This window comes from Cnephaeus nilssonii (genome assembly GCF_951640355.1).
Source record: "Cnephaeus nilssonii genome assembly, chromosome: 14".
Lineage (NCBI taxonomy): Eukaryota > Metazoa > Chordata > Mammalia > Chiroptera > Vespertilionidae > Cnephaeus > Cnephaeus nilssonii.
The window spans coordinates 70810598-70831915 of record NC_137085.1 but is presented as its reverse complement, the minus strand read 5'-3'; the positions used below and the strand labels follow the sequence as shown (position 1 = coordinate 70831915).

The 21318-nt window shown below is 46.8% G+C and overlaps 2 protein-coding genes across 2 annotated transcripts in view; one reads left to right on the top strand and one right to left on the bottom strand.

Moving 5' to 3' along the window:
• Positions 1-306: 306 nt before the first annotated feature.
• LOC307111352 (uncharacterized protein) lies at positions 307-2613 on the top strand. Its single transcript, XM_079791181.1, has 4 exons — positions 307-380; positions 1350-1486; positions 1784-1897; positions 1985-2613. Exons 2-4 carry the CDS (start codon positions 1361-1363, stop codon positions 2120-2122), a joined length of 378 nt encoding a protein of 125 aa, XP_079647307.1. The 5' UTR covers positions 307-380; positions 1350-1360; the 3' UTR covers positions 2123-2613.
• An 8652-nt stretch (positions 2614-11265) lies between these two features.
• Positions 11266-21318, bottom strand: part of ACO1 (aconitase 1) — a 68439-nt gene continuing 58386 nt past the window's right edge. The window contains exons 18-21 of the mRNA XM_079791177.1: positions 20644-20791; positions 15874-15996; positions 12903-13088; positions 11266-12089 (exon numbers count right to left, since the gene is read on the bottom strand). Coding sequence (XP_079647303.1) covers positions 11976-12089; positions 12903-13088; positions 15874-15996; positions 20644-20791 — 571 coding nt within the window. The 3' untranslated portion in view covers positions 11266-11975. The remainder of the gene's footprint in view (positions 12090-12902; positions 13089-15873; positions 15997-20643; positions 20792-21318) is intronic.

Genomic DNA, 21318 nt, shown 5'->3' with positions numbered 1-21318 from the left:
AAGCTCTTGTTCTTGAACCCCCTGCCCAGGACGTGAACTGCAGGTAATTCATTGACGTGGGTTCCAGTTCCTCCCTGGAGTGCATCTCAGTGTTTTCCTGGTTCTACCTAGCTAGTCACCCTCAGGTGTCACCAAGGCAGATAGGAGCTGACCAGGGACCAGTTACAACCAAGTGAACTCTGATACTCACCTGGAGTCACAGAATTTGGCGGCCCCGCCCACAGGCTATCCTAGCCAATGAGGCATGGGTAAGAGATGGGGGCGGGGCTGGCCAGGCTGCTCAGGATCCTTAAAGGGGAGGCCTTGGGGCCACAACCATGCATCAGAGACCCCTGGACCTGCCAGTGCCTACTGCACCTTCTCAGCTGCGTCCACCGCAGGTGAGTGCTTCTGCCAGGCCAGGCTGGGCTAGGCCACCCCAGGAACCGGCCTGCCCACCACCTTGGGGGACAGGATCCTAGGCCCCCAGTGGGAAAGATCCTCTTCCATTGCTGGGCAGGACACAGCAGCCTGAGCACAGCCCATCCGCTGCTGGGCCCGCGCTGCCTGCCTGTTTCAGCATCTGTGGAAGAGGCAGGAGTGTGGGTGGGCAGGGAGCAGGGCTGCGTTCCCCAGGTCCTGCCTGCTTTCCTGCTCCTTGTCCCTGGCCAGTGATCTGAGCCTCAGAAGAGCCGGGCCCTGTCAGGAGGCAGGAACTGGTTTGTGGGGGTGTCTCTGGTCCATTGTGCCAGGTGAGCACTTCTCTGGTTGGGGGAGGAGTGGGAGGATGGGTGGCCCAGGCCAGGTGGGGGCAGCTGAGCCCTGGCTGCCCTCCTGCCCACCTTCCCCTGGCAGGGCCTTTAGGAGAGATTCCAATTCAAGGAGAGGCGGTTGGAAGGACATCTCACCCTGCCATGCAGTAGTCAGGGAGGAAGTGGGAAGTGGCCACCTAACTCCTGGGACCTCTGTCCCTACCTGGGGTCAGGAGTCCTCGTTAGGGAGGCTCTCCTGGGTCACCTCGGCACTGTTGTTAAATCCCTGGACCAGCCTTTTGCTTGGTTCCTCTTTGGAGCCTCAGGATCCTGACCCATAAGCCACCCTCACAGCCTTCTCCCAACCTAAATGATCTTTGCACATCATGTTTCAAACCTGGAGTCCTTCTCTGCTGCTTTTCCTTCAGTGACTGAATCACATACCTCCATCTGGACTGATTTTCTCCACGTAGATCCTCATCCTTCCTCCACAGGCCTTGGATAAGTCCTTGGGAGAGGGAATTTAATCATTTTGTCCTACTTACTTTCTTCAGAAGAAGGTATGATGGGTTTTTAGAAGGATCGCTCTCATCAGACTCATTTATTTTTTCTCCTTAGGTTTCTGAACCATGAAAGCCTCAATCTTCCTGATACTTCTTTGCTTGGGAATAGCCTCCGCTGCTCCAACAGTTGAATACAGTTCCCATGCAGAAGCAAATGAACTGATCGCAATACCCGGAGCTATACTTGGCGTGGTAGGCACCATGTGAAATTGTCCAGAGGGGCCCTGAAGGGAAGGGTCCATGCTGTTGGGGGTTTACAGCAGAGAGTAGCTTCTTCAGACCAGCTCTTCCCAAGGCCATAACTTGATGCCTTTACTAACACAATAGGGCCTGCATCCCTGTTGTATGGGTGCCTGAGAAGAGCTCCCCGACCTATAAACCCTTCCCTGGTCCTGGTTTCTCATCCTCTCTGTCTGCAAATCCCCTTGAGGAAGGTGAGTTAGTTTGAAATAGAAATAAACATGATATATTGTATCTTTTTCCTTTTAGCTTAAAGGTGTACTCACAGGTGTGCTTCAGTCGGTCCTTGGCAGCGTGGTTAAAACATTGGTTGAGGGAAAAGCACTGAGCTTGGAGACGGTAGTCAATGCCCCCGCTGATGAGGTGAGTGTGACACGCAAAGTGTCCTCTCCTAGTTTATTAGCAAAATCATCTCTTGCTTCTCAACACTCTGTTTCCTTTTCCTTGAAGATCGCTGCAGAATTCCAGGCAGGAGATGTACTGATCCCAGAGCCAGAGGCACAGAAAGTGGAAAGAGCCGCTGTGGAGACCCTCTTGTCCATGGGTTTGGGAGAGGACGGCTATGCAACTCCTGCGATGAGGAAATAGCTGTTTGGAATTTACAGCGTGGCCACCCTGCTCACACCCAGGATGTGAGATAAGGAGCCTCCAAAACTTGATGGCAGTTAAGATGCACCATGGATCCAGGGGAAGACAGTGCACAAGAGATTGTATAACAAGGTCGATAACACTGGAAACTGTCCGGAGGGCCCGCAGATGCCCACGCTGTTGGCAGTTTATTGCACAAAGTAGCTTCTTGAGGCCAACTCTTCCCAAGACAATATTTTTATGTCTATGTCCCCACAATAAAAAATTTAAAAAATGTATCTCGTGGTTCCAAAAAGTTTGTCAATTTAATTGTAAGTAGAAAGTAGTTATTAGACTTCATGAACTGTGACTCCATTTTTATAAAAAAAATTAAAACATGCATAGAAAAATCTGATGTGGGAAGGGATGTGATATAAAAAGATTTTTTTTCTAAATGTATTTTCTATAATAAGTACACACTTTTAGGTAATAAATGTACAATTCTTCTGGTTTGTGTTTCCTAAATTCTTAATTATGTACACTACTATTTAATACAGACATATATTTTCCTCCATTTAAAATTTTTCACAAAATATCCTTTAAATGCTGACATTAAATGTAAATCAAAATTTAAAAAAAATCACTGAATAAAAGTCCAAAGTTTCTTGAGTGAAATCTCAAGAACAGCTGGTTAGACACTAAGGAAGACATAATGACTCATGATGCACAGAGAGGAGAGGTAAAAGCCATTTGCTCCCCCCTCTCCTCCATAACCTGACCACATTTCTCTGTAAATGAGTCCTTCCTGGGGACCTGGAGAAAGGCCTGGGAGGGAGGAGACTCCCTGCCTGGGGGGACAGGACAGGAGCACTAGGAGTGTCCCCCTTCCCTGGAGCCCTCCCAGTCCGTCCAGTCATCCCAGCACCAGGGCCTGGACCTCCATGTCTGTGCTTTGGGCATGGCCATCCCACTCCCCATTCTTCCCAAGCCCAGCTGCGCCCCTCCTGAGACAGTGAGCACCTCTGCCTGTGAGCCCTGCCTTCCCCACCCGCCCCTCCTTTGCTGCAGAATAAACAGGAGCCACCAGAGAGATGGCTGTTCTCAGCCCTGCTGGGATTTTAACCAAGTATAGGACTAAATCACACCTGGGGTTAATCCACTGAGGTGGGTGGAGGGATTCCTGTAAGGGGTTTGCCTTCCCCCAGGTTCACTGAGGTATGACCTGTCCTGGGACAAGTTAGGGTCAACTAACTGAGCCTCGACACTCACTTGAAGGCCCCACAGAGGTCCAGGCTGTTGGGAGTTTATGGCGCAGAGTAGCTTCCTGAGGCCGGCTCTGACCAAGGCCTTCACTTCGTGACACCCTGTCCTGACTCAGTAGGACGTGCATCCCTGTTTTAAATGGAAATAGAGGCCACGGCTAATTCCTTTGCCTCTAGAATGAAGAAACGTGTAGACGAGCAGAGGGGGAGAAGAGCCTGAAAATGACTGAACACAGCGGAGGGAGATGCCGCTTCGCCATGGCAATGACTGTGAGTGTGGCATCCGAGGCTTCGCTTTTTGTGTTTCTTCTCCTAGCATGTTAGCAAAAATAATCTTGCTTTGCAACACTATTTCCTTCTCCTTAAAGACCAACAAAAAATTCAGGAGGATGCTAAATGGCTTTCAAAACCAGGAACCCGGAAGGGAACAGTGCTCCAAGGAGCCCACTTGGCTGTGGATTGGAGAGAGAAAGGCCGTGTGACTCCCACGAAGAATCAGGGATGCCGGTGTCCAGCAGGTCTCTCCAAGAGGAAAGCCAACAATGGATCCGTGGCCTTTTTATGTAGAATATATATCATTATGCAGTTTTTTATTTTTAAAAGCGTTTTCAGATACAGGGGCTATTGTCAGTCTTGCTATTTGTTTTGTAGACAGAACTTTTGGATTTTGTTTTCAGGGTCTGTGTGGTTCTTGTTGGGCTTTTAGTGCAACTGGTGCCCTCGAAGGACAGATGTTCCGGAAAACTGGCAAACTTGTCTCGCTGAGTGAGCAGAACCTGGTGGACTGCTCTCACGCTCAGGGCAATGAGGGCTGCAGGGGTTGCCTAATGGATAAAGCCTTCCAGTATGTCAAGGACAACCAAGGCCTGGACACAGAGGAAGCCTATCCATATCTCGCAAAGATAAAAGGTGCTTGTTATCCTGTTATCGTCCCAGCTCTACTTTAGAAATTCAACACTTTAGGGAACAATCTATTTCTGCAAACTCTATTAGCTTTGCACAGTTCTCCGTTGATATGGTTAAGATAGTTTTTCTATTAGCATGTTACATGGAGATGTACTTACCATTCTATATATAGTACAAACTTCTCCATGTATCTTATGAGCAGATACATGTAGTGCCTTGCTGAGTAGACACACCAGCTTGGTTTTTTTTTAATTTCTAAACAACCAATAGCATGTCTCACCCTGAGATGCTTTATATCAAACTTTTTTAATTGAAATTTTTTTTATTTTTTAAAGTATTACATATGTCTCCTTTTCCCCCCATTGACCTCTCCCCAGCTGCTCCCACCCCTCAGCACATGCCCTCACCCCCTTACTGTCTGTGTCCATTGATTTTGCTTATACTCATGAATACAAGTCCGATGGTCTCTTACCCCTCCCATCCCCCAACTTTCCCTCTGCGGTTTTATGGTTTGTTCAATGGACCTATTTTTGTTCATCAGTTTATGTTCATTATATTCCACATATGAGTGAGATCATGTGATATTTATCTTTCTTTGATGGCTTATTTTGCTTAGCATAATGTTCTCCAGTTCCATCCATGCTGTTGCAAATGGTAAGAGTTCTTTCTTTTTTACAGCAGCATAGTATTCCATTGTGTAGATGTACCATAGGTTTTTAATCCACTCATCTGCTGATGGGCACTTAGGCTGTTTCCAAATCTTAGCTGTTGTAAATTGTGCTGCTATGAACATAGGGGTGCATATATCCTTTCTGATTGGTGTTTCTGATTTCTTGGGATATATTCCTAGAAGTGGGATGACTGGGTCAAATGAGAGTTCCATTTTTAATTGTTTGAGGAAATTCCATATTCTTTTCCACTTTATAACAAACTTGACTTGAAAACCATTAATCTGCAAACTGTCTTGACCTCCTGTTACCAGGGAAGTGAGTGGTAGTAATCAAGACCTTCCCCTTTAACTTTGAAAGAATGGAATCTGCAGATGTAGGCCTGAGAATTCTACTGCCAACGACCCTGACTTCATTAATATTCATAAGCAAGAGAGGTTCCTTATGAAGGAAATGGCAACTGTGGGCTCATCTGTCACTGTGGGTGCAGGTCAGTATAGCTTTCAGTTCTACAAAGAAGGCAAGCATTTGCCTTTGTATAAATTGAGGCAGAATAACAGGAAAACATCGATGACATAAAACAAGATTGACTCTTTCTTCAGTATGTAGACTTCAATGTAGAATTCCTCGGTGTGTGACTTTACATAGTTGTTCATTCTGCACATGTAATGTTTGTGCCTGATGTTTCTATTTGATATAACTTGACCCTTATCTCCATGATGTTAAGAACATCATAAATATATTTCAATGGCTCTATAATTTGATTGGTATAGGAATACTTTACTTTTTGTGTAATTGTTAGACCTTTCAAATTTACCAAATAATTTTACTCTGTAATTAAATTAAAAAGACCCCTTGGATCTGGTAATTTTGTGTTCTCTGCTGTTTCCTTACAGGAGTAGAATGCTAGTGTTTCAACTAGTGGTCTGTTATGCCTCTTGATAAGTTGTTTACAAAAGAGATGTATTCCTGATATATTACATCAGGGCTTAAATCTCTAACCTAAGAAAAGAAGATTTTGGTTTTATTTTTTATATTTAAATCTTTATTGTTGAGAGTGTTACAGATGTGCCCTTTTTTCTCCCCATTGCCTCTTCCAACCGGTTCCTGCCCTGCCCCAGTTCTTTACCACCTTATTGTCTGTGTTCATAAGGAATGCTTATATGCATAGAAGTTCTTTGGTTAATCTCTTCCCATCCCCTCACCCTCATTCCCTCTGAGATTCGTCAGTCTGTTCCAGGTTTCTATGCCTCTGGTTCTACTTTATTCATCAGTTTATTTTGTTCACTAGATTCCTTGTTTGTTTATTTTGATTTTTAGAATCAATTGTTGATAAATACGTATTTATTGCCATTTTTTTTTTGTTCATAGGTCAACACTTAACCACTGAGCCATGCTGGCCAGGCCCCTAATTTTTTTGATGTTAAAGAGTTTTCAAATCTAGCACCCACTTATTTTTCCAACCTTATTTCCCCTTCTTCCCCTTTGTCCATTATTCACTTCAGCCAACCTGACTTGATAATTTTTTTCCTCTTGGGGGAGTTGTTCATGTGCTGCAACTGATGATCTCAGTTTCCTCCCTTCCGCTGTCTCCATACCATCTGCCCCGGATCCCCCCAGCTGGCAGAGGTCTCTTTTGAATGCCCATAACCCTTTGTAGCTCTCTTCTTTATAGTACTTCTCATTTCCACCTACATTCTGGAGTAAATATACCTCACTTTCCATTTCCTAGAGAGCTCTTGAGGATCTGTTTAAATCGCTCCCAGTGGCATCCTGAGGTTCACGTTTGATTGTCTTGAAAACAGCATTTCTGATAATGTGGCACCGATCACCCTGCACAGTGGAGACCCCAAGGAGGCCAGGCTGAGGTGAGCTCCTACATGTTTAATGGGCAGGTGAACACCTGCATTTGAGTCCATGCTCCAGCAGCTCTGCTTCCTAGAGAGCAGGATTCAGTGAACCAAAGTTGAATTTTAGGAATACACCAATCTCTTTGCTTACATATTCTCAGATTTATTACAGTTTTAAGTCAAAGATATCAAATATTTATTTTCTTTTTTCATTTGTTTTGTTTTTCTCCTTTTTGTTGTGTTTGTTGGGGTGACACTAGTTAACAAAATGATACAGGTTTCGGGTGCACAGTTCGACAACACATCATCTGTACACTGTATTGTGTGTTTACCACCCCGAGTCAAGTCTCCATCCATCACCATTTATTCCTCCTCTACTTTATGATAGGGGAAGAACAAAAGGTAGCAAGAGCTTTCTTCTGACTAATAATAATTCTGTAATTGAAAAAGAAAAAATAAACCTATACAAAGAAAAAAATGATGAATTACTCCATTTGTAGCCTTAGACATGGGATGAAGCATGTAAAGAAATGGTTAAGTCTTTCTACCTGTACTAGAGGTCTGGCGCACAACTTTTGTGCACTCAGGGTGGGGGTGGGGGGAAATCTCTCAGCCTAGCCTGCGCCCTTTCGCAGTGCGGAAGTCCTCGGATGTTCAACTGATGGCTTAGTGCTGCCATAGAGGCAGGAGTGGCTCCCACCACTGCCGCTGTGCTAGCCAGCCATCAGCCCGGCTTCTGGCTGAGCGGCACTCCCCCTGTGGGAGCGCACTGACCACCAGGGGGCAGCTCCTGTGTTGAGCATCTGTCCCCTGGTGGTCAGTGCACATCATAGTGACCGGTTGTTTTGCTGTTTTGTTGATTTGCATATTACCCTTTTATTATATAGGACTAGAGGCCCGGTGCACGAAATTCGTGCGGGGGGGGGGGTGTCCCTCAGCCCAGCCTGCACCGTCTCCAATCTGGGACCCCTCAAGGGATGTCCGACTGCCCGTTTAGGCCTGATACCACCCTTAATGGGCAGTCGGACATCCCTCTCACAATCCAGGACTGCTGGCTCCCAACTGCTCGCCTGCCTGCCTTCCTGATTGCCCCTAACCGCTTCTGCCTGCCAGCCTGATCACCACCTAACCACTCCCCTGCCAGCTTGATTGATGCCTAACTGCTTTCCTGCCAGCATGTTTGCCCCTAACTGCCATCCCCTGCAGGCCTGGTCACCCCTAACTGCCGTCCCTGCAGGCCTGATCACCCCTAACTGCCCTTCCCTGCAGGCCCTGTCACTCCTAACTTCCCTCCTCTGCCAGCCTGGTCCCCTCCAACTGCTCTCCACTGCAGGCCATCTTGTGGTGGCCATCTTGTGTCCACATGGGGGCAGGATCTTTGACCACATGGGGGCAGCCATCTTGTGTGTTAGAATGATGGTCAATCTGCATATTACTCTTTTATTAGATAGGATAGAGGCCTGGTGCACAGGTGGGAGCCAGCTGGTTTGCCCTGAAGGGTGTCCCGGATCAGGGTAGGGATTCCCTTGGGGTGTGGGGTGGCCTGGGCAAGGAGCCTGTGGTGGTTTGCAGGCCGGCCACCCACTCTGGTGACCCAAGCGAAGGCCCTGGTGTCTGGAGTTTATTTATCTTCTACAATTGAAACCTTGTAGCCTGGAGCAGAGCCAAGCTTTCTGCTTGCTTCGTGGCAGCAGCCATTTCTGTTGGGGTTTATGTATCTCTATAATTGAAACTTTGTAGCCTTAAGCGGAGGCCTGGGCAGGCCAGGGTGTGCGGAAAGCTTGGCTTCCTCCATTGCCGGGGGCAACCCTAGCCTCCCGCTCTTTCCAGCTCCATGGCTGCTGCTATTTCTGTTTGGATTTGTTTACCTTCTATAATTGAAACTTTGTAGCCTTGAGTGGAGGCCTAGGCCGGCAAGGGCAGGCGGAAAGCTTGGCTTCCTCCATTGCCAGGGAAACCCAAGCCTCCCTCCTGCTCTCTGCGGCTGTAGCCATCTTGGTTGGGTTTATTTGCATATTTGCTCCTGATTGGCTGGTGGGCATGGCTGGTGGGTGTAGTGGAGGTATGGTCAATTTGCATATTACTCTTTTATTAGATAGGATTACTGTCAGAATCTGACCATAAGTAACACATGAGCATGGTTGGTACCTGTTATCATATTGCCCTGAGGGTTGCATTAGAACAGTACATTTATGCTTAAAATTTTGTCCTGCAGTAAACTTTAAATTCATTTTGCTTTAAGTCTCAGTGAGATTAAAATATAATTTATTAGTACTAATACCTGGAGTTATGTTTTCAAATCTAAAAGGCAAAGTGAGCTAAAATTGCTCTTTAGTTGACAGTTCATCTTGTGGACAACACCCTTAGTCTTTCTCTCAGATCTCTCTCTCTAACATCTGGAGTCCTCCGAGGAAAGCTCCCATTGTGCTGTGCAGGTGTTGGGATGGGTAATAACATAGAGTTTGAAGCGGCCACCTGTTCAGTTCAGCCTCTTGGTAGTGACCGTCATTTTATTGTAATTTCCTTTGTAACACAGAAGTGTGGAACCAGATTGGGGAAAGTCAAGACACACAGCTGCAGGCACACACACCACACTTTCTCCAGAGCCTTTGCAGAGATCGCACCTCAGAGTCTCTGGAAGCACTGAGCTGGGGGAGAGCTTTACCATTAGAATCAGTGGCTCCAATACCATTCAAGATGTGTGACCTCAGAGAGTTACTCTGTCTTTTATTTTTATTTTTATTTTTTTTAAAATATATTTTTTACAGAGAGGAAGAGAGAGGGATAGAGAGTTAGAAACATCGATGAGAGAGAAACATTGATCAGCTGCCTCTTGCACACCTCCTACTGGGGATGTGCCCGCAACCAAGGTACATGCCCTTGACCGGAATTGAACCTGGGACCCTTAAGTCCGCAGGCCGACGCTCTATCCACTGAGCCAAACCGGTTTCGGCGTTACTCTGTCTTTTAAATGATCAGTCTCCCCATTTGCAAAGTTGGGGAAATCATAGTATTTAACTTTCAGGGAAGTTTGGGGGATAAAATGAGATATATAAAACAAGTGCTCAGAAAATGAGAGTTGTTATTGGACCGAGGTGTGAAGAATATTTTAACTCAAAAAGATGAACCTTATAATTCAGCAGACCAACAAATTACTTTAGGAAAGAATTACATTACATCAGTGTTGACTCATTTTAAAAAAACATTACTTCCTCAAGTTTGGAGACCAAGGTATTTCAAAACACCTATTCCACATTTTCAGTGAGAAGAAATTTTTTAGCACTTCTTAATTCTCTTCCTCTATTTTACTGAGGACAGATGTTTTTTAGTGAGCACCTTCCCATTTTTCTCTCTTGGTACTGTTTTATGTTTTCCCAACTTTCTTTTGGGGCTATGGGTCAGTTTTACAATAAAATAAAAATATTTCCTTAGTTTAAAAAGAAAATATCCTCAGGTTAGTCTTCTATATATATTTTTTCATAAAACCTTTTAGATAAAGGGTTTAAAAATCTCCAAAGACAGTAATTAGATGTAACTCTGTTACTGCTGATGGAGGGGAGAGTGAAGTGCTTGGTTTGGTTCAGATGATGACAGAACTTTAGAGTTTTCTCTGATTTTCAGAAAGCTGAAGTCTCTAATCAGCCCAACTTGTTTGACCAGGAAGCATATTAGGGGGAATACTGCTAGGTTACTAGACCTTCCCAAGTCTGCTCCTTTAGCTGTAATATGTCCTTTTATTTCCAATTTGGGTGATTTTTCTGCTGAAAATGGCCCCTTTAGACTGTGTTTGCCCTGTTATAGACTGAATGTTTGTGTACCTCCAAATTTCATATGTTGAAGCCCTTACCCCACAGTGTGCCTCTGTGGAGATGGGAGCTCTAAGGAAGTAATTAAGGTTTAATGACATTGTAAGGGTGGGGCCCTAACCTGATAAGATTAGTGCCCTTCTAAGAAGAGACACCAGAGAGCTAGTTCTTTCTCTCTCTGTGCCTGCCCTAAGGAAAGGCCATGAGAGCACACAGCAGAAGGTGGCTGTCTTCGAGCCAGGAAAGAGCCCTTACCAGAAAAATGAATTGGCTGGAACCTTGAGCTTGGGCTTCTAGCCTCCAGAACTAGAAGAAAATAAGTTTCTGATGTTTGAGCCACTTAAGTCTATATTTTATTATTGCTGCTGGCACAGAATAAGAGACAACTTCAGAAATGAAAATGAGCAGATAAACTAGAGGACACAAAAATCAAAGTGATGACCTGCTCACTATACTGCCTTTTACCTGCCTGTCTGCTCCCAAACAGGGCAGAGACCATGCTGGTTCCTCAGCCCCTCAGCCCCACCTGTAGATCACTGCCGTGGCTGTAAAAACAGGAGAGCCTGAAGGTCAGCCAGGCTTTGGGAAGCTAACATCTGAGATTCGCTCTGTTCTAAATAGCCCAAAACTTTAGCCACACACACAGCAGAATTCAATCCCAAAGTCAAAAGGTTTTCCTTGAAAATAGATTTAATTTTATTCAAATTAGAAATATCTGTTTCTCAGCCAAACCACCTCCAAACAAAGTCATCCTCTGGACAAATGAAAAAAAATTTTCTGGGGAAAAATTTTTAAAGATAGTAAAAGAAAACTTCACATTTCTTTAATGGTGATCGATCGAAAGTTACATAATCAAAAAGTGTTAACCTCTGGCCTGTCCACAAGGTGTCTGGACCATTCACTCGGAGGAAAAGGGGGCGGGGGAGAGTCGCAATCACCACTGTGATTTGAAGTTCACATCTACCAGGTCAGTTAACACTGGAGTAACAGGTGAGCCCAGGAGAACCGAGAAACAGAGGACAGGGAGTTCCTTCTGAGAACACCTATTTGTGTTCAGCTGAACACGAACAGGCCGAGAGTAAAAAAATCAACATTCTGTGATCAGTCACTTTAAAGACAAGCTCTGTTCTTTCTGGCACTACTGACATTCCACCGTGCTAGCTTCCAAATTCTAGAAAAAGGTAAAAAGATTAAAAACAGAGAATGTAGGAACTGCTGCCTGTGCCCGGAGGAAGGGCGCGGAACGCAGTGCTCCGGGCTCCGCCTGCCAGGCAGCGCCCCGCGCGGGGGCATCGGACTCGCTTCTGCACCCGGGGCTCGGCGGCCGGGCCCCGCACACGCTCCGGGGCAGCTCCCGGGCAGGTCTCCCAGGAAACCAGGGCCTACTGGGCCATCTTGCGGATCATGTAGTTGAGGATGCCGCCGTTGTGGAAGTAAGTGAGCTCCACGTCGGTGTCAAACCTCATGACCGCCTGGAAGGTCTTCCCGGTGTCCAGCTGCGACGACAAAGAAGCGGAGAAGCATCACTGGGGGAGCAGGGGAGGCAGCTCAGTCAGGAGGGGCTGGTGCCGGGCCCCAGGGTCAGCCACCGGGGAGGGGACCGCACACCAGCACCGCCCGCAGCGCCTGGGGACATGCTCGCCTCAGGCCCCGCCCAGACCCTGATTCAGAGGCTGCATTTTAAATATCCCTAGTGACATCCGCATGGAAGGCATTGCGGTGTGAGTGATGGACGTGAGGCATCGGAGAGTTAGAAAGGGCCTCTCTGGGCTGTAGTCACTGTGACCTGGGGCACGGGGTTTCCAAGCCTCTCTCAGGGCTCCCTGCAGAGGGAAGTGTTCAGGTCAGCAGGTTTTGTTGGGGTCCCTTAGGCACTGGGCCCAGCTCCTCAGCCTGGACACAGACCTCAGCAGCTGCCTCTGCCTGGAGTCTAAGCCCCCCTGGGACCTTGGCGTGGGCACCTCCTCTTTCCTCACCCAGAAGCTGTCATCCGGGGTAAGCCTCAGGGATGGGGACAGCGTCTGTTGTCCTGCCCCTGAGCTTGCACCACTAGTCTCCGGGCTAAGTGACATTGGGAGGAATGGGGAAGGCTTGGAGGTATGAATGGAACTGATAACTCTATGAATAAACAGAAATACGTGAGATGTTGTGAGGCAGGTAGAAAAAGGGCTAGTAAAACTATTAAATCTACTTTAGTCCTACCCTTTGTTTTTTCTTCTTCCAAATCCCACTGATTTCCTTCTAACAAGATCGATTACAAACGCAGGGTCCCAGTGAGCTGGCCCTGACATGGAGAGGCCCCGGCTCACCTTGACCTGGACTTTCATTCGTGGTTTGAGGTTCTCTGGGATGTTGATGGTGTATCGCTCCCGCCCCGTGAGTCCCAGGGTGTCTGCCGTCTCCCCAGGGAGGTACTCGAGGGGGATCACGCCCATTCCGACCAGGTTACTGCGGTGAATGCGCTCGTAGCTCTCCGCCAGGACAGCCTTGATTCCCTGAGGACCAAGAGAGGGTTTGGACACAGTCCCAGGCTTTCCTTAGACACACATAAACTTAGCAAAAGGCTTCTTAAGTCAAAACTCTTCTCACACCTGCATTCTTTGTAAGTACGAAGTAATCATTTACACAGAAAGCTACCCCCTCACTATAAATAACACAGTTGTCAGTGCTAAACGAGTGCCTACACAGTACAGGCACTGTGTGAGCCCTTAAATGGCTGCTCTCATTCCCCCTCCACCACGCCAGGCAGTCAGGGGAGTATCTAGTATTCTGAACACACGCAGTATGAACACACTAAGCCACTGTGTGATGCAACACCTCTTAGCAAACTTCCACTGTAACTGGAATCAATTCTATTATGACTGTAGGTCCATTGGCAGACATGGAAGATTTAATCAGAGAAGCAACTTATAGAACATACTATCAAGAGACTAAAGAATTACCTACTGTGTGCTTTTATACTTCCTGCTTCAAGGATCAAATTCTATGGAATATAATCTTGACATTAAGCTATCTATAAAGTACATTTTACTGGCAATCTATAACTGGCAATACTATACAGCAATGATCGATAAACCAGGATACCTGATTAACTAAAACACCCTATTCCCAAATATTAGTTAACTGTAGTAGAATATTTAGGTACCCCTAAAAGGTCTCTTGATATCTAGGGTACACTTTTAAGAACATCCCTGCATAAGGGTCCCTCAGGGAGCATGTTAAGAATGTAGAATCTTAGAGCCCTGGCCGGGTAGCTCAGTTGGGTAGAGAGTCGCCCCAATTCGATTCGTCAAGGTTGTGCTGGATCCTCTGTCAGTGCACATACAGAAAGCAAACAATCGACATTTCTCTCTCTGTCTCTAATCAGTCAATACAAATAAATAAATAAACAAACATGTTTTAAAAATGTAGAATCTTGGCCACTACCCCCGATCTCACGCAGGGAGTGTGGGCAGGAGGAAGACAGTGATTCTTGCAAGTCATGGAAACCATGGCTATGGAGCAGTGGCTCTCAAATTTGCTGCATATTAGAATCACCAAGGGAGGCTTTTAAAATCTGACATCAAGGCCTTTTTCCTTACCTGTTAAACCATAATCTCTTGGGATGAGATCCAGGCACAGGTAATTTTAAAAATCCCACAGGTGCTTCCAAATTTTTAAAAATTTGTTTGACTTTTAGAGAGAGAGAGAAATATATATAGAGAGAAACATCGATTTGTTGTTCCACTTATTTATGCATTCATTGGTTGATTCTTGTATGTTCCCTGACTGGGGATTGAACCTGCAATTTTGGTGTATCGGGACCACGCTCTAACCAACTGAGCTACCTGGCCAAGACTGTTTCCAAGTTTAAAAACAAATTTATGGAGGAAGGGCAGATTCCTCAGGATAGCAGATATTTTGTACGGATTTTTGGATACATGTATTACGTAGTTATTTTGCGGGGGGAGTATAAATCTTTGTAAATGCATACTATTCATGTCCCTAGTTCTGTATAAATGGCTGTGCAGGTCTGTAAATGCCACAGATCACAACTGTATAACCCTCTCTGCATGAATTCAGCCCAGGAGACTGCTGAGTGGCCCTGGCTGGGCAGCTACAGATTGAAGTACATGGTGTCTAGGCAGCCAGAACTCAGAGCAGCTCTACAGCGAAGTCTAGACTCTGGAGCGCCCCCTGGGTGCCAGTTCTCCTTCCCTCCCACCCATCTGACTGTCTTACAGTTCCCCACCCAACTGACTGGCACTACAGTTAGCGACCAGCTCTCTTCCTCAAACCTCTTCCTTCCTTTCTCTGGTTCTTTTCAGCAGATTCTAGAAGAGCAGACCTCTGACATACTACCAAATAATCAGAGAACCTTTTTTTTTTCCGACAGAGCAAAATGATTGATTAAAACAACAACAACAACAAAAAAATAGGTGTGGGATAGTCAAAGATTTTCAGAAGCCTGGGGCTGCCTGCCGGACAGCCACAGGTTTTACTGTACTTGTGGATACCACCTATTTAGGGTTTCCCAAGTGCATTGATTGGCTCGAGCCACGTTATCTACATTGACATCAGCTAAGCCCTTTTACCTGCCCTGAGGATTAAAGCCGGCAGCAGGATGCTGAAGAGGTGAGAGCTCTCTGCTGCCTTGTGTGGCCCCACCTCTGGGGAAACCTCCAGGTCAAACCTGAAAGGCTGAAGGGTCTACAGAGTGTCTGTTCGCATTTAGAGAGAGCTCCTTCCCTGCTGAGTCTACGAGACTGTCACAGGCAGGAAAAAGCATTGTAGGAAGCACTTTCCCTGAGTTTACCCAAAGCTCAGGCTCCTGACTGTTTCCCTTCCAGGAACCTGGCAGACACAGGTCAGCAGCCACAGCCCTGGCTTATTCCTCAAGTTCACCTGGGACAATGGCCTTAAACAAATTTTGGGTCCTCAGCCTCTGAGAACATTATGAAAACCATGGAATTTTCCCCTTAGAAAAAGAAAGACAAACTTTTGGATATGATTTCAGAGACTGCACAGACCTTCCGCCCAGCTGTTCTACTGCGACCCCCAAAGATCACGGTTCCGGGATATGTTTGGTCTGAGGGAACATTTCACCTCCAGATTACTCTTCACTGAGAGAAGGGAATCCAGTGCACCAAGAAGCAGGGGAGGAACAAACGCCACTTGCTTTTCTGAGCTGTCTTCCACATCGTGGAGAGTAAAGTACCAGGATGGATTCCTGGCCCCTCCCAGCGTCCCTTCCGGTCCACGGGGCAGCCACCCGCGGGGATGTCCCTATGTCATACTCACCAGGAGGAAAGGGCCCTTGGCTGCCCAGTCCCGAGAGCTGCCCGAGCCGTACTCTTTGCCGGCCAGAACAATCAGGGGAAGGCCCGCCTGCTGGTACCGCTCAGCGGCATCAAACACATCAAGCTGAGGAAGAGAAACGGAAGGTATTACGTTGTAGTAAAGGCACAGAATGCAGACACAGGCCAGGGAGACCTGGTAGGGTGTGCAGGGTCAGAGGTCTGCAGTGAGCCAGGTCAGTGCAAAGCCAATGGAAAACTCAGCCAATCTACAGGTTGGTCTACAGATGCCTGGTTTACAGATTCCCAATGAGCTCCATCTGTCTACACTGACCAAATTATATTTTACTAGAGGCCCGGTGCACAGATTCGTGCACATTTGAAAAAAATTAATTAAAAGGTGGCTAGCTTGGCAGCACTGAGCTAGAGAGACTGGACATGCCCTGGAGCCAACTCCTGCAGTCCCTCCCTGGCCAGCTGCACGTGGGGCGGTGCTGGGGCTCAAAGAGCATCTTCGGAGTGAGCGGGGTCCCTCTGGTAGGTGGAGTCCCTCAGCCTAGCCTGCAGGAATCATGCTAAAACCAGCAGTCCGACATCCCCCGAGGGGTCTGAGACTGCGAGAGGGCCGCTCGGCAGCTCCTGCGTGAATGTCTGCCCCCTGGTGGTCAGTGAGTGTCATCCCTATCGACAGGTCGGCTGGTTGCTTCGCCTTTTATATACATAGATATTTTCTTAACTGAAATGGCTGATTGTGAGGGTTTTAGAAAAACATTCAAATCCTAAGGCATCAAGGGAAAAAGGAAAATAGATTAGATTGCTTTTTTCCTCTTCCATTGACTGAACTATTTAAAAAAAATTTAAAAACAGAGAATCCCACCTAAACCTGGGTTTCAACTCAGTATCAGAGACTCAGTGATGGTCAATTGTGAAGGGTAGCAAAACACAAGAAGGTAAGGTTCTGAAATAATTTAAAATGCAAACTTTTATTAGTCACCCTTCTGCATGGAGGTCAAGGTAGAGAGAGTATAAATATTGATGGGTTAATGCCCAGCATTAAAGGACAGGAGAAGATGAATATTTTAGTACATATGAGAAACACCTTACACAAATAGATTCATTTGTTCTCACAGGAACTCTGAATATTGAGCTGAGACTTCACAAACACATCTGATGCCATTGCTGGAGGTGGAGCAATGCAACGACTGTTTTTCCCAGCTACTAAGTCGGAAAATAAAATCCCTCTAGAGAGTGCTCCCTTTGGAAGGTATTTAATCAAACCTTCAAGCCAGCTTTGACAAACTACTGTTCTGATGGACCGCAGGAGCCTGTGGTTAATTCCCCAGGGCCTTAGCTAAATCTGGGTGGAAGTCTGTATGTGTGCAGCTGGACAGAGCTCATGAATAGAGAAACTTACAAAAACAGTAAAAGCCTCTCTGTCCAACCAAATAGTCTAGACTGCTTCAAAGACCAAAAAGAAACATCCTGCTGATAGTTTCAGAGATATCTGTTACCAGCGTTGGGTATTAAGAATGTGGGAGTTGAGTTTTAATGTGCTTTCAGAACTACTGCAAAGCTGAGCATCCCACGGCAAAGCAGGTCATGAAACCAAAGGTCAGGGGGACCGAGCAGCTCCGGATTCCGTCTCCGGACTGCTGTTTCGGGAGCCATGCTGCGTGCTAACCAGGCTAGAGTGGGCCTGCACTCTCCCTCTCCTAGGAAGTTTCTCATGCTTCTGTGCCTCTATAACTCCTAGGCATTAGGTTTGAACAGTCCGTTCTTCATTTCTCCAGTTTTATCACATTCCCTAGTTTGATGAGGATTAGGTTCTCTTAAGCACCATTCCCAAGAATTCCTCTGCACCTCTCCCCGCCCCCACCCCCCCCACCTCCCGATAGAGTGATGTCAGATGGCTGGTATGTCAGTATTTGGTATTTGCATTATGATTATGTAAACGCTGTTTACTGCTGAGTCAGGTAATGTACTATGACTTCTCTTTCTTGGCAATTTAAAAACAATTTTCACTGACATTAATAATTTTCATTTTGTGTGTGTGTGCTCACCTGTTTCTATGTTCCCACCCATTACTAATCCCCAAGCGATCTGCCTAAAGCACAAATCTCCTCTAAAGACACTCAGTCGTATCAGGCAATCTATCCCTGAAAGTCTTTTTCCTGGGGCTACGCTCCTGGAGCCGGCACTGCTCTGTGTGGGCTGACGGCGCTATTGAGGTGTCTCCCTGGACTAGACGGAGGAGCCCTCCACCCGTATCCTGGGGATTCCCAGCCCGGCCTTCTCCTGGACCCGACACCTTCCTCTATTTTGGTGGAACGCTTTCAGCAAGCAGCTTCCTGCGACAGGAATTGAGGGATATCTTTTAAGTTTTTGAGTATCTGAATGTGTTATTACTTTAATTTCATTTGACTGGAGTATGAAGGACAGAATTGTAAGGGAGAAATCAGTCTAAGTTCCCAGTGTTGCCTCGGCACCTCTGATCTCCAGCATACTGTATATAACCTGTTTTAGCTTCTCCGGGAGTTTCTAGATCTTCTTTTTCAAATCCTCACCCGAAGATATGTTCATTGATTTTTTTAGAGAGGGAGGAAGGGAGAGAGAAACTGATGTGAGGGAGAAACATCGATCAGTTGCCTCCTTGACTGGGGCCAGGGATGGAATCCGAAACCTAGGCATGTGCCCTGACCAGGGATGGAACCCGTGACCCTTCCGTGCAAGGGATGACGCTCTAATGAACTGAGCTACGCTGGCCAGAACCCTGCTGATCTTAACTTCCCAGGGATGTGACTGGCGCAGGCCATCTTCAGGCACTCTGCTGGGCACTCAGGGGCCCTTTCAATCTGGAGTCTTCGATCTTCCCTTACGTTAGTGTGTGACCATTTCCACTCTTCTCTTTTCAGTGTCTCTATTCAGTCAGATGTTGGGCTTTCTCAGTTCAGTCTTTACTTTTCTAGTTTCTAATTTCTGTTCTATATTTTGAGAGATTTTTTCAACTAACCAACTTTTCCTGTGAAATTTTTAAGGAAAAAAAATTACTTTTAAATTCAAAGAGCTCTTTCTTGCCCTCTAATTACTTTACAGCAGGGGTGGGGAACGTCTGGCCCATGGGTGATATGTAAGGCCCACAAAATCATTTGGTCTGGCCCTGCCAAGGCGTTAGGGTGAGTTAATTAGATGTTTGACAAATATAGCAGGCTACTTTGTAAGTTGATAATTTCGTGTGGCCTGCGAATGATGTTATAAATATCCAAATGGCCCTGGGCAGGAAAAAGGCTCCCCACCCCTGCTGTACAGCAACAGAAAACCATCTCACCACTCTGAAGAAACAACTTTTTTTTTTCTGTTTTCTTCTATTTTTTGCATTATCTGTGTTCTCTCCCTTCCTCCCTGTCCTTGGCCTAGGTCTATCTTTCGAGTTCAAGGATTGGCTCAAATGTCTGTCCTTCTCTGCTCTGTCTCCTTATTTAAGAAGCACCGAACATCTGGCTAGAAGTTCTGTCATGGTGGGGCTCGCAAATAAGTGACGTTCGCTGCGACAGTCAGTACCCGGAGGCCCCGATGTCTGCCGCCGCAAGGCCTCCCCTCGGTCTCTTGCGCATCCCTCCATTTAACTGTATCTTTTTCATCTAATAGTTTGCGCATTATCCCTGATCCACTGAACATTCCTGGGCACTGGCTCTGTGCTGGTCCTGGTGACCAGTGACTGTCTATGAAGAGACTTTACAAAAACACAATCAGCTGCAGGTGAGGCAGGGGGCATGGTGGTAAACAGCACTGGCTTCGAAGCCAGACTCCCTGGGTTTAAACTCAGTTTCTGTACTTGTGGCCTGAGGGATATATGAGCTCTGGATGCCATGGGTTCCCAACTTAAAATGTGGGTAACTACGGTACCCGCTTCTAAGTGTTGTTACGAGTATTAAATTAGACAATGCATGCAAACAGCTTAGAACAGTACCTGATACATAGTAAGTTCTACATAAATATTAGCTGTTATTGCTTTAAAATAGGCTGGGAAGGTTATTTCTCAAGTGGCCTAGCCCGTTTCCAGCAGCTTCGCCACATTCCCTGGGAAGGGAAGTGACACTGCGGACTACACACCAGACTAGCTGTTTCACATGCCCCTCCGTTTACGTCTCAGCCTCAGAGCCTGCCGAGGGAGACAGCACAGTATTTCTGCTTCACAGGTAGGAACGCTCAGGCTCAGGGACACGCACTGCTGTGAGTTCCACAGCTGGTCTGAGGTGGAGCTGGGACTTGAACCCGGGCTTGTCCGACTCAAAGGGCGGCTTTCCCGGCCTCTCTCATGCCTCCCAGCAGACAATTCCACCGTCACAGGTCCACACACGGGTTCCCTGTAGGACCCTGTAGGCCTCCACATTCCTTCTTTCCTCCTGGGATGGTGAACTCAATGAAATGCCAATACAGCCCTAAAACAGCACTTCTGGATAAACACCCTCTACCTTAACCTGAATTTCCCCTCCAACACTCTCAACTCGGAGCATTTCAACCAGAGGCTCTGAAAGCTCAACTCCAGGAAAGCAGATTTGGTTAAGCCAAAGGCAGACCCTCTGAGCAGGACGAGGAGGTTCCCAGGTTAAAGGGTGACCCCATCACTGATGAACTCCACATGGACACCTGGCGAGACCGCAGGAAGCCAGAGGTGGGGGGGGAGGGGGAGAGGGCAGGGAAGGAGCTAAGATCGAAGGAAAGTGACTGGGTAGACACCCAATCAGCCAGGGCCAGACGAGGGCACCATACTCACCACTTCTCCAGAAGGCAGGTGTATCGTCTGCGGTGCCTGCTTGTTCAAAAATTTGTTTAGTAAGCGAATGTTGGCAAATGTGCCCCGGGCCATGATGGCATCGTTGCCCCGGCGGGAGCCGTAGGAGTTGAATTCCCGCGGAGTCAGGCTGCCAAGGCGAGAGGGAGGGGAGCCGTCAGAGAATGGGTGAAGATGGCCTTCGCTTACACCAAGAAAGGGGAAACAGGAACCTCGGTATTCCTATCCTCTACCAAGAATGCCTCCCAGGCAGCAAACTGTTCCCACAGACTCAACTGAGGCAGCTGGGGGTGCAATCCCCAACCTCCACTCTGTGGGGGGAAAGGTGGAACTAAATATTATCCCAGGCCAACCTCCGTCTTACAAATCTGGGTAGAAAAAGTAGGAGGAACTCTAATAAGAGTATTTATTTCATTTATTCAGTAAGGAAGCCTATAAAGTTTCACAAAAATTAAAACATGAAAAATGGGTAAGAAAGCCCTGGCCAGGTTGCTTGGTTGGTTGGAGTGTTGTCCTGTATACCAAAGGGCCGTGGGTTCGATCCCCAATCCGGGCACATCCGGGAGGCAAACCATTGATGCTTCTCTCTCACATCAATGTTTCTATCTCTCTCTCCCATTTTTCCTCTCTCTCTAATATCGATAAACATAGCCTTGG

What these genes read in the sequence shown, in the direction of transcription:
- LOC307111352 (XM_079791181.1), top strand. Translation starts at nt 1,361, where the DNA reads ATGAAAGCCTCAATCTTCCTGATACTTCTTTGCTTGGGAATAGCCTCC. An exon ending in CCGGAGCTATACTTGGCGTG is followed by an intron (nt 1,487 to 1,783) that starts GTAGGCACCATG and finishes TTTTCCTTTTAG; the next exon opens with CTTAAAGGTGTACTCACAGG. An exon ending in TCAATGCCCCCGCTGATGAG is followed by an intron (nt 1,898 to 1,984) that starts GTGAGTGTGACA and finishes TTTTCCTTGAAG; the next exon opens with ATCGCTGCAGAATTCCAGGC.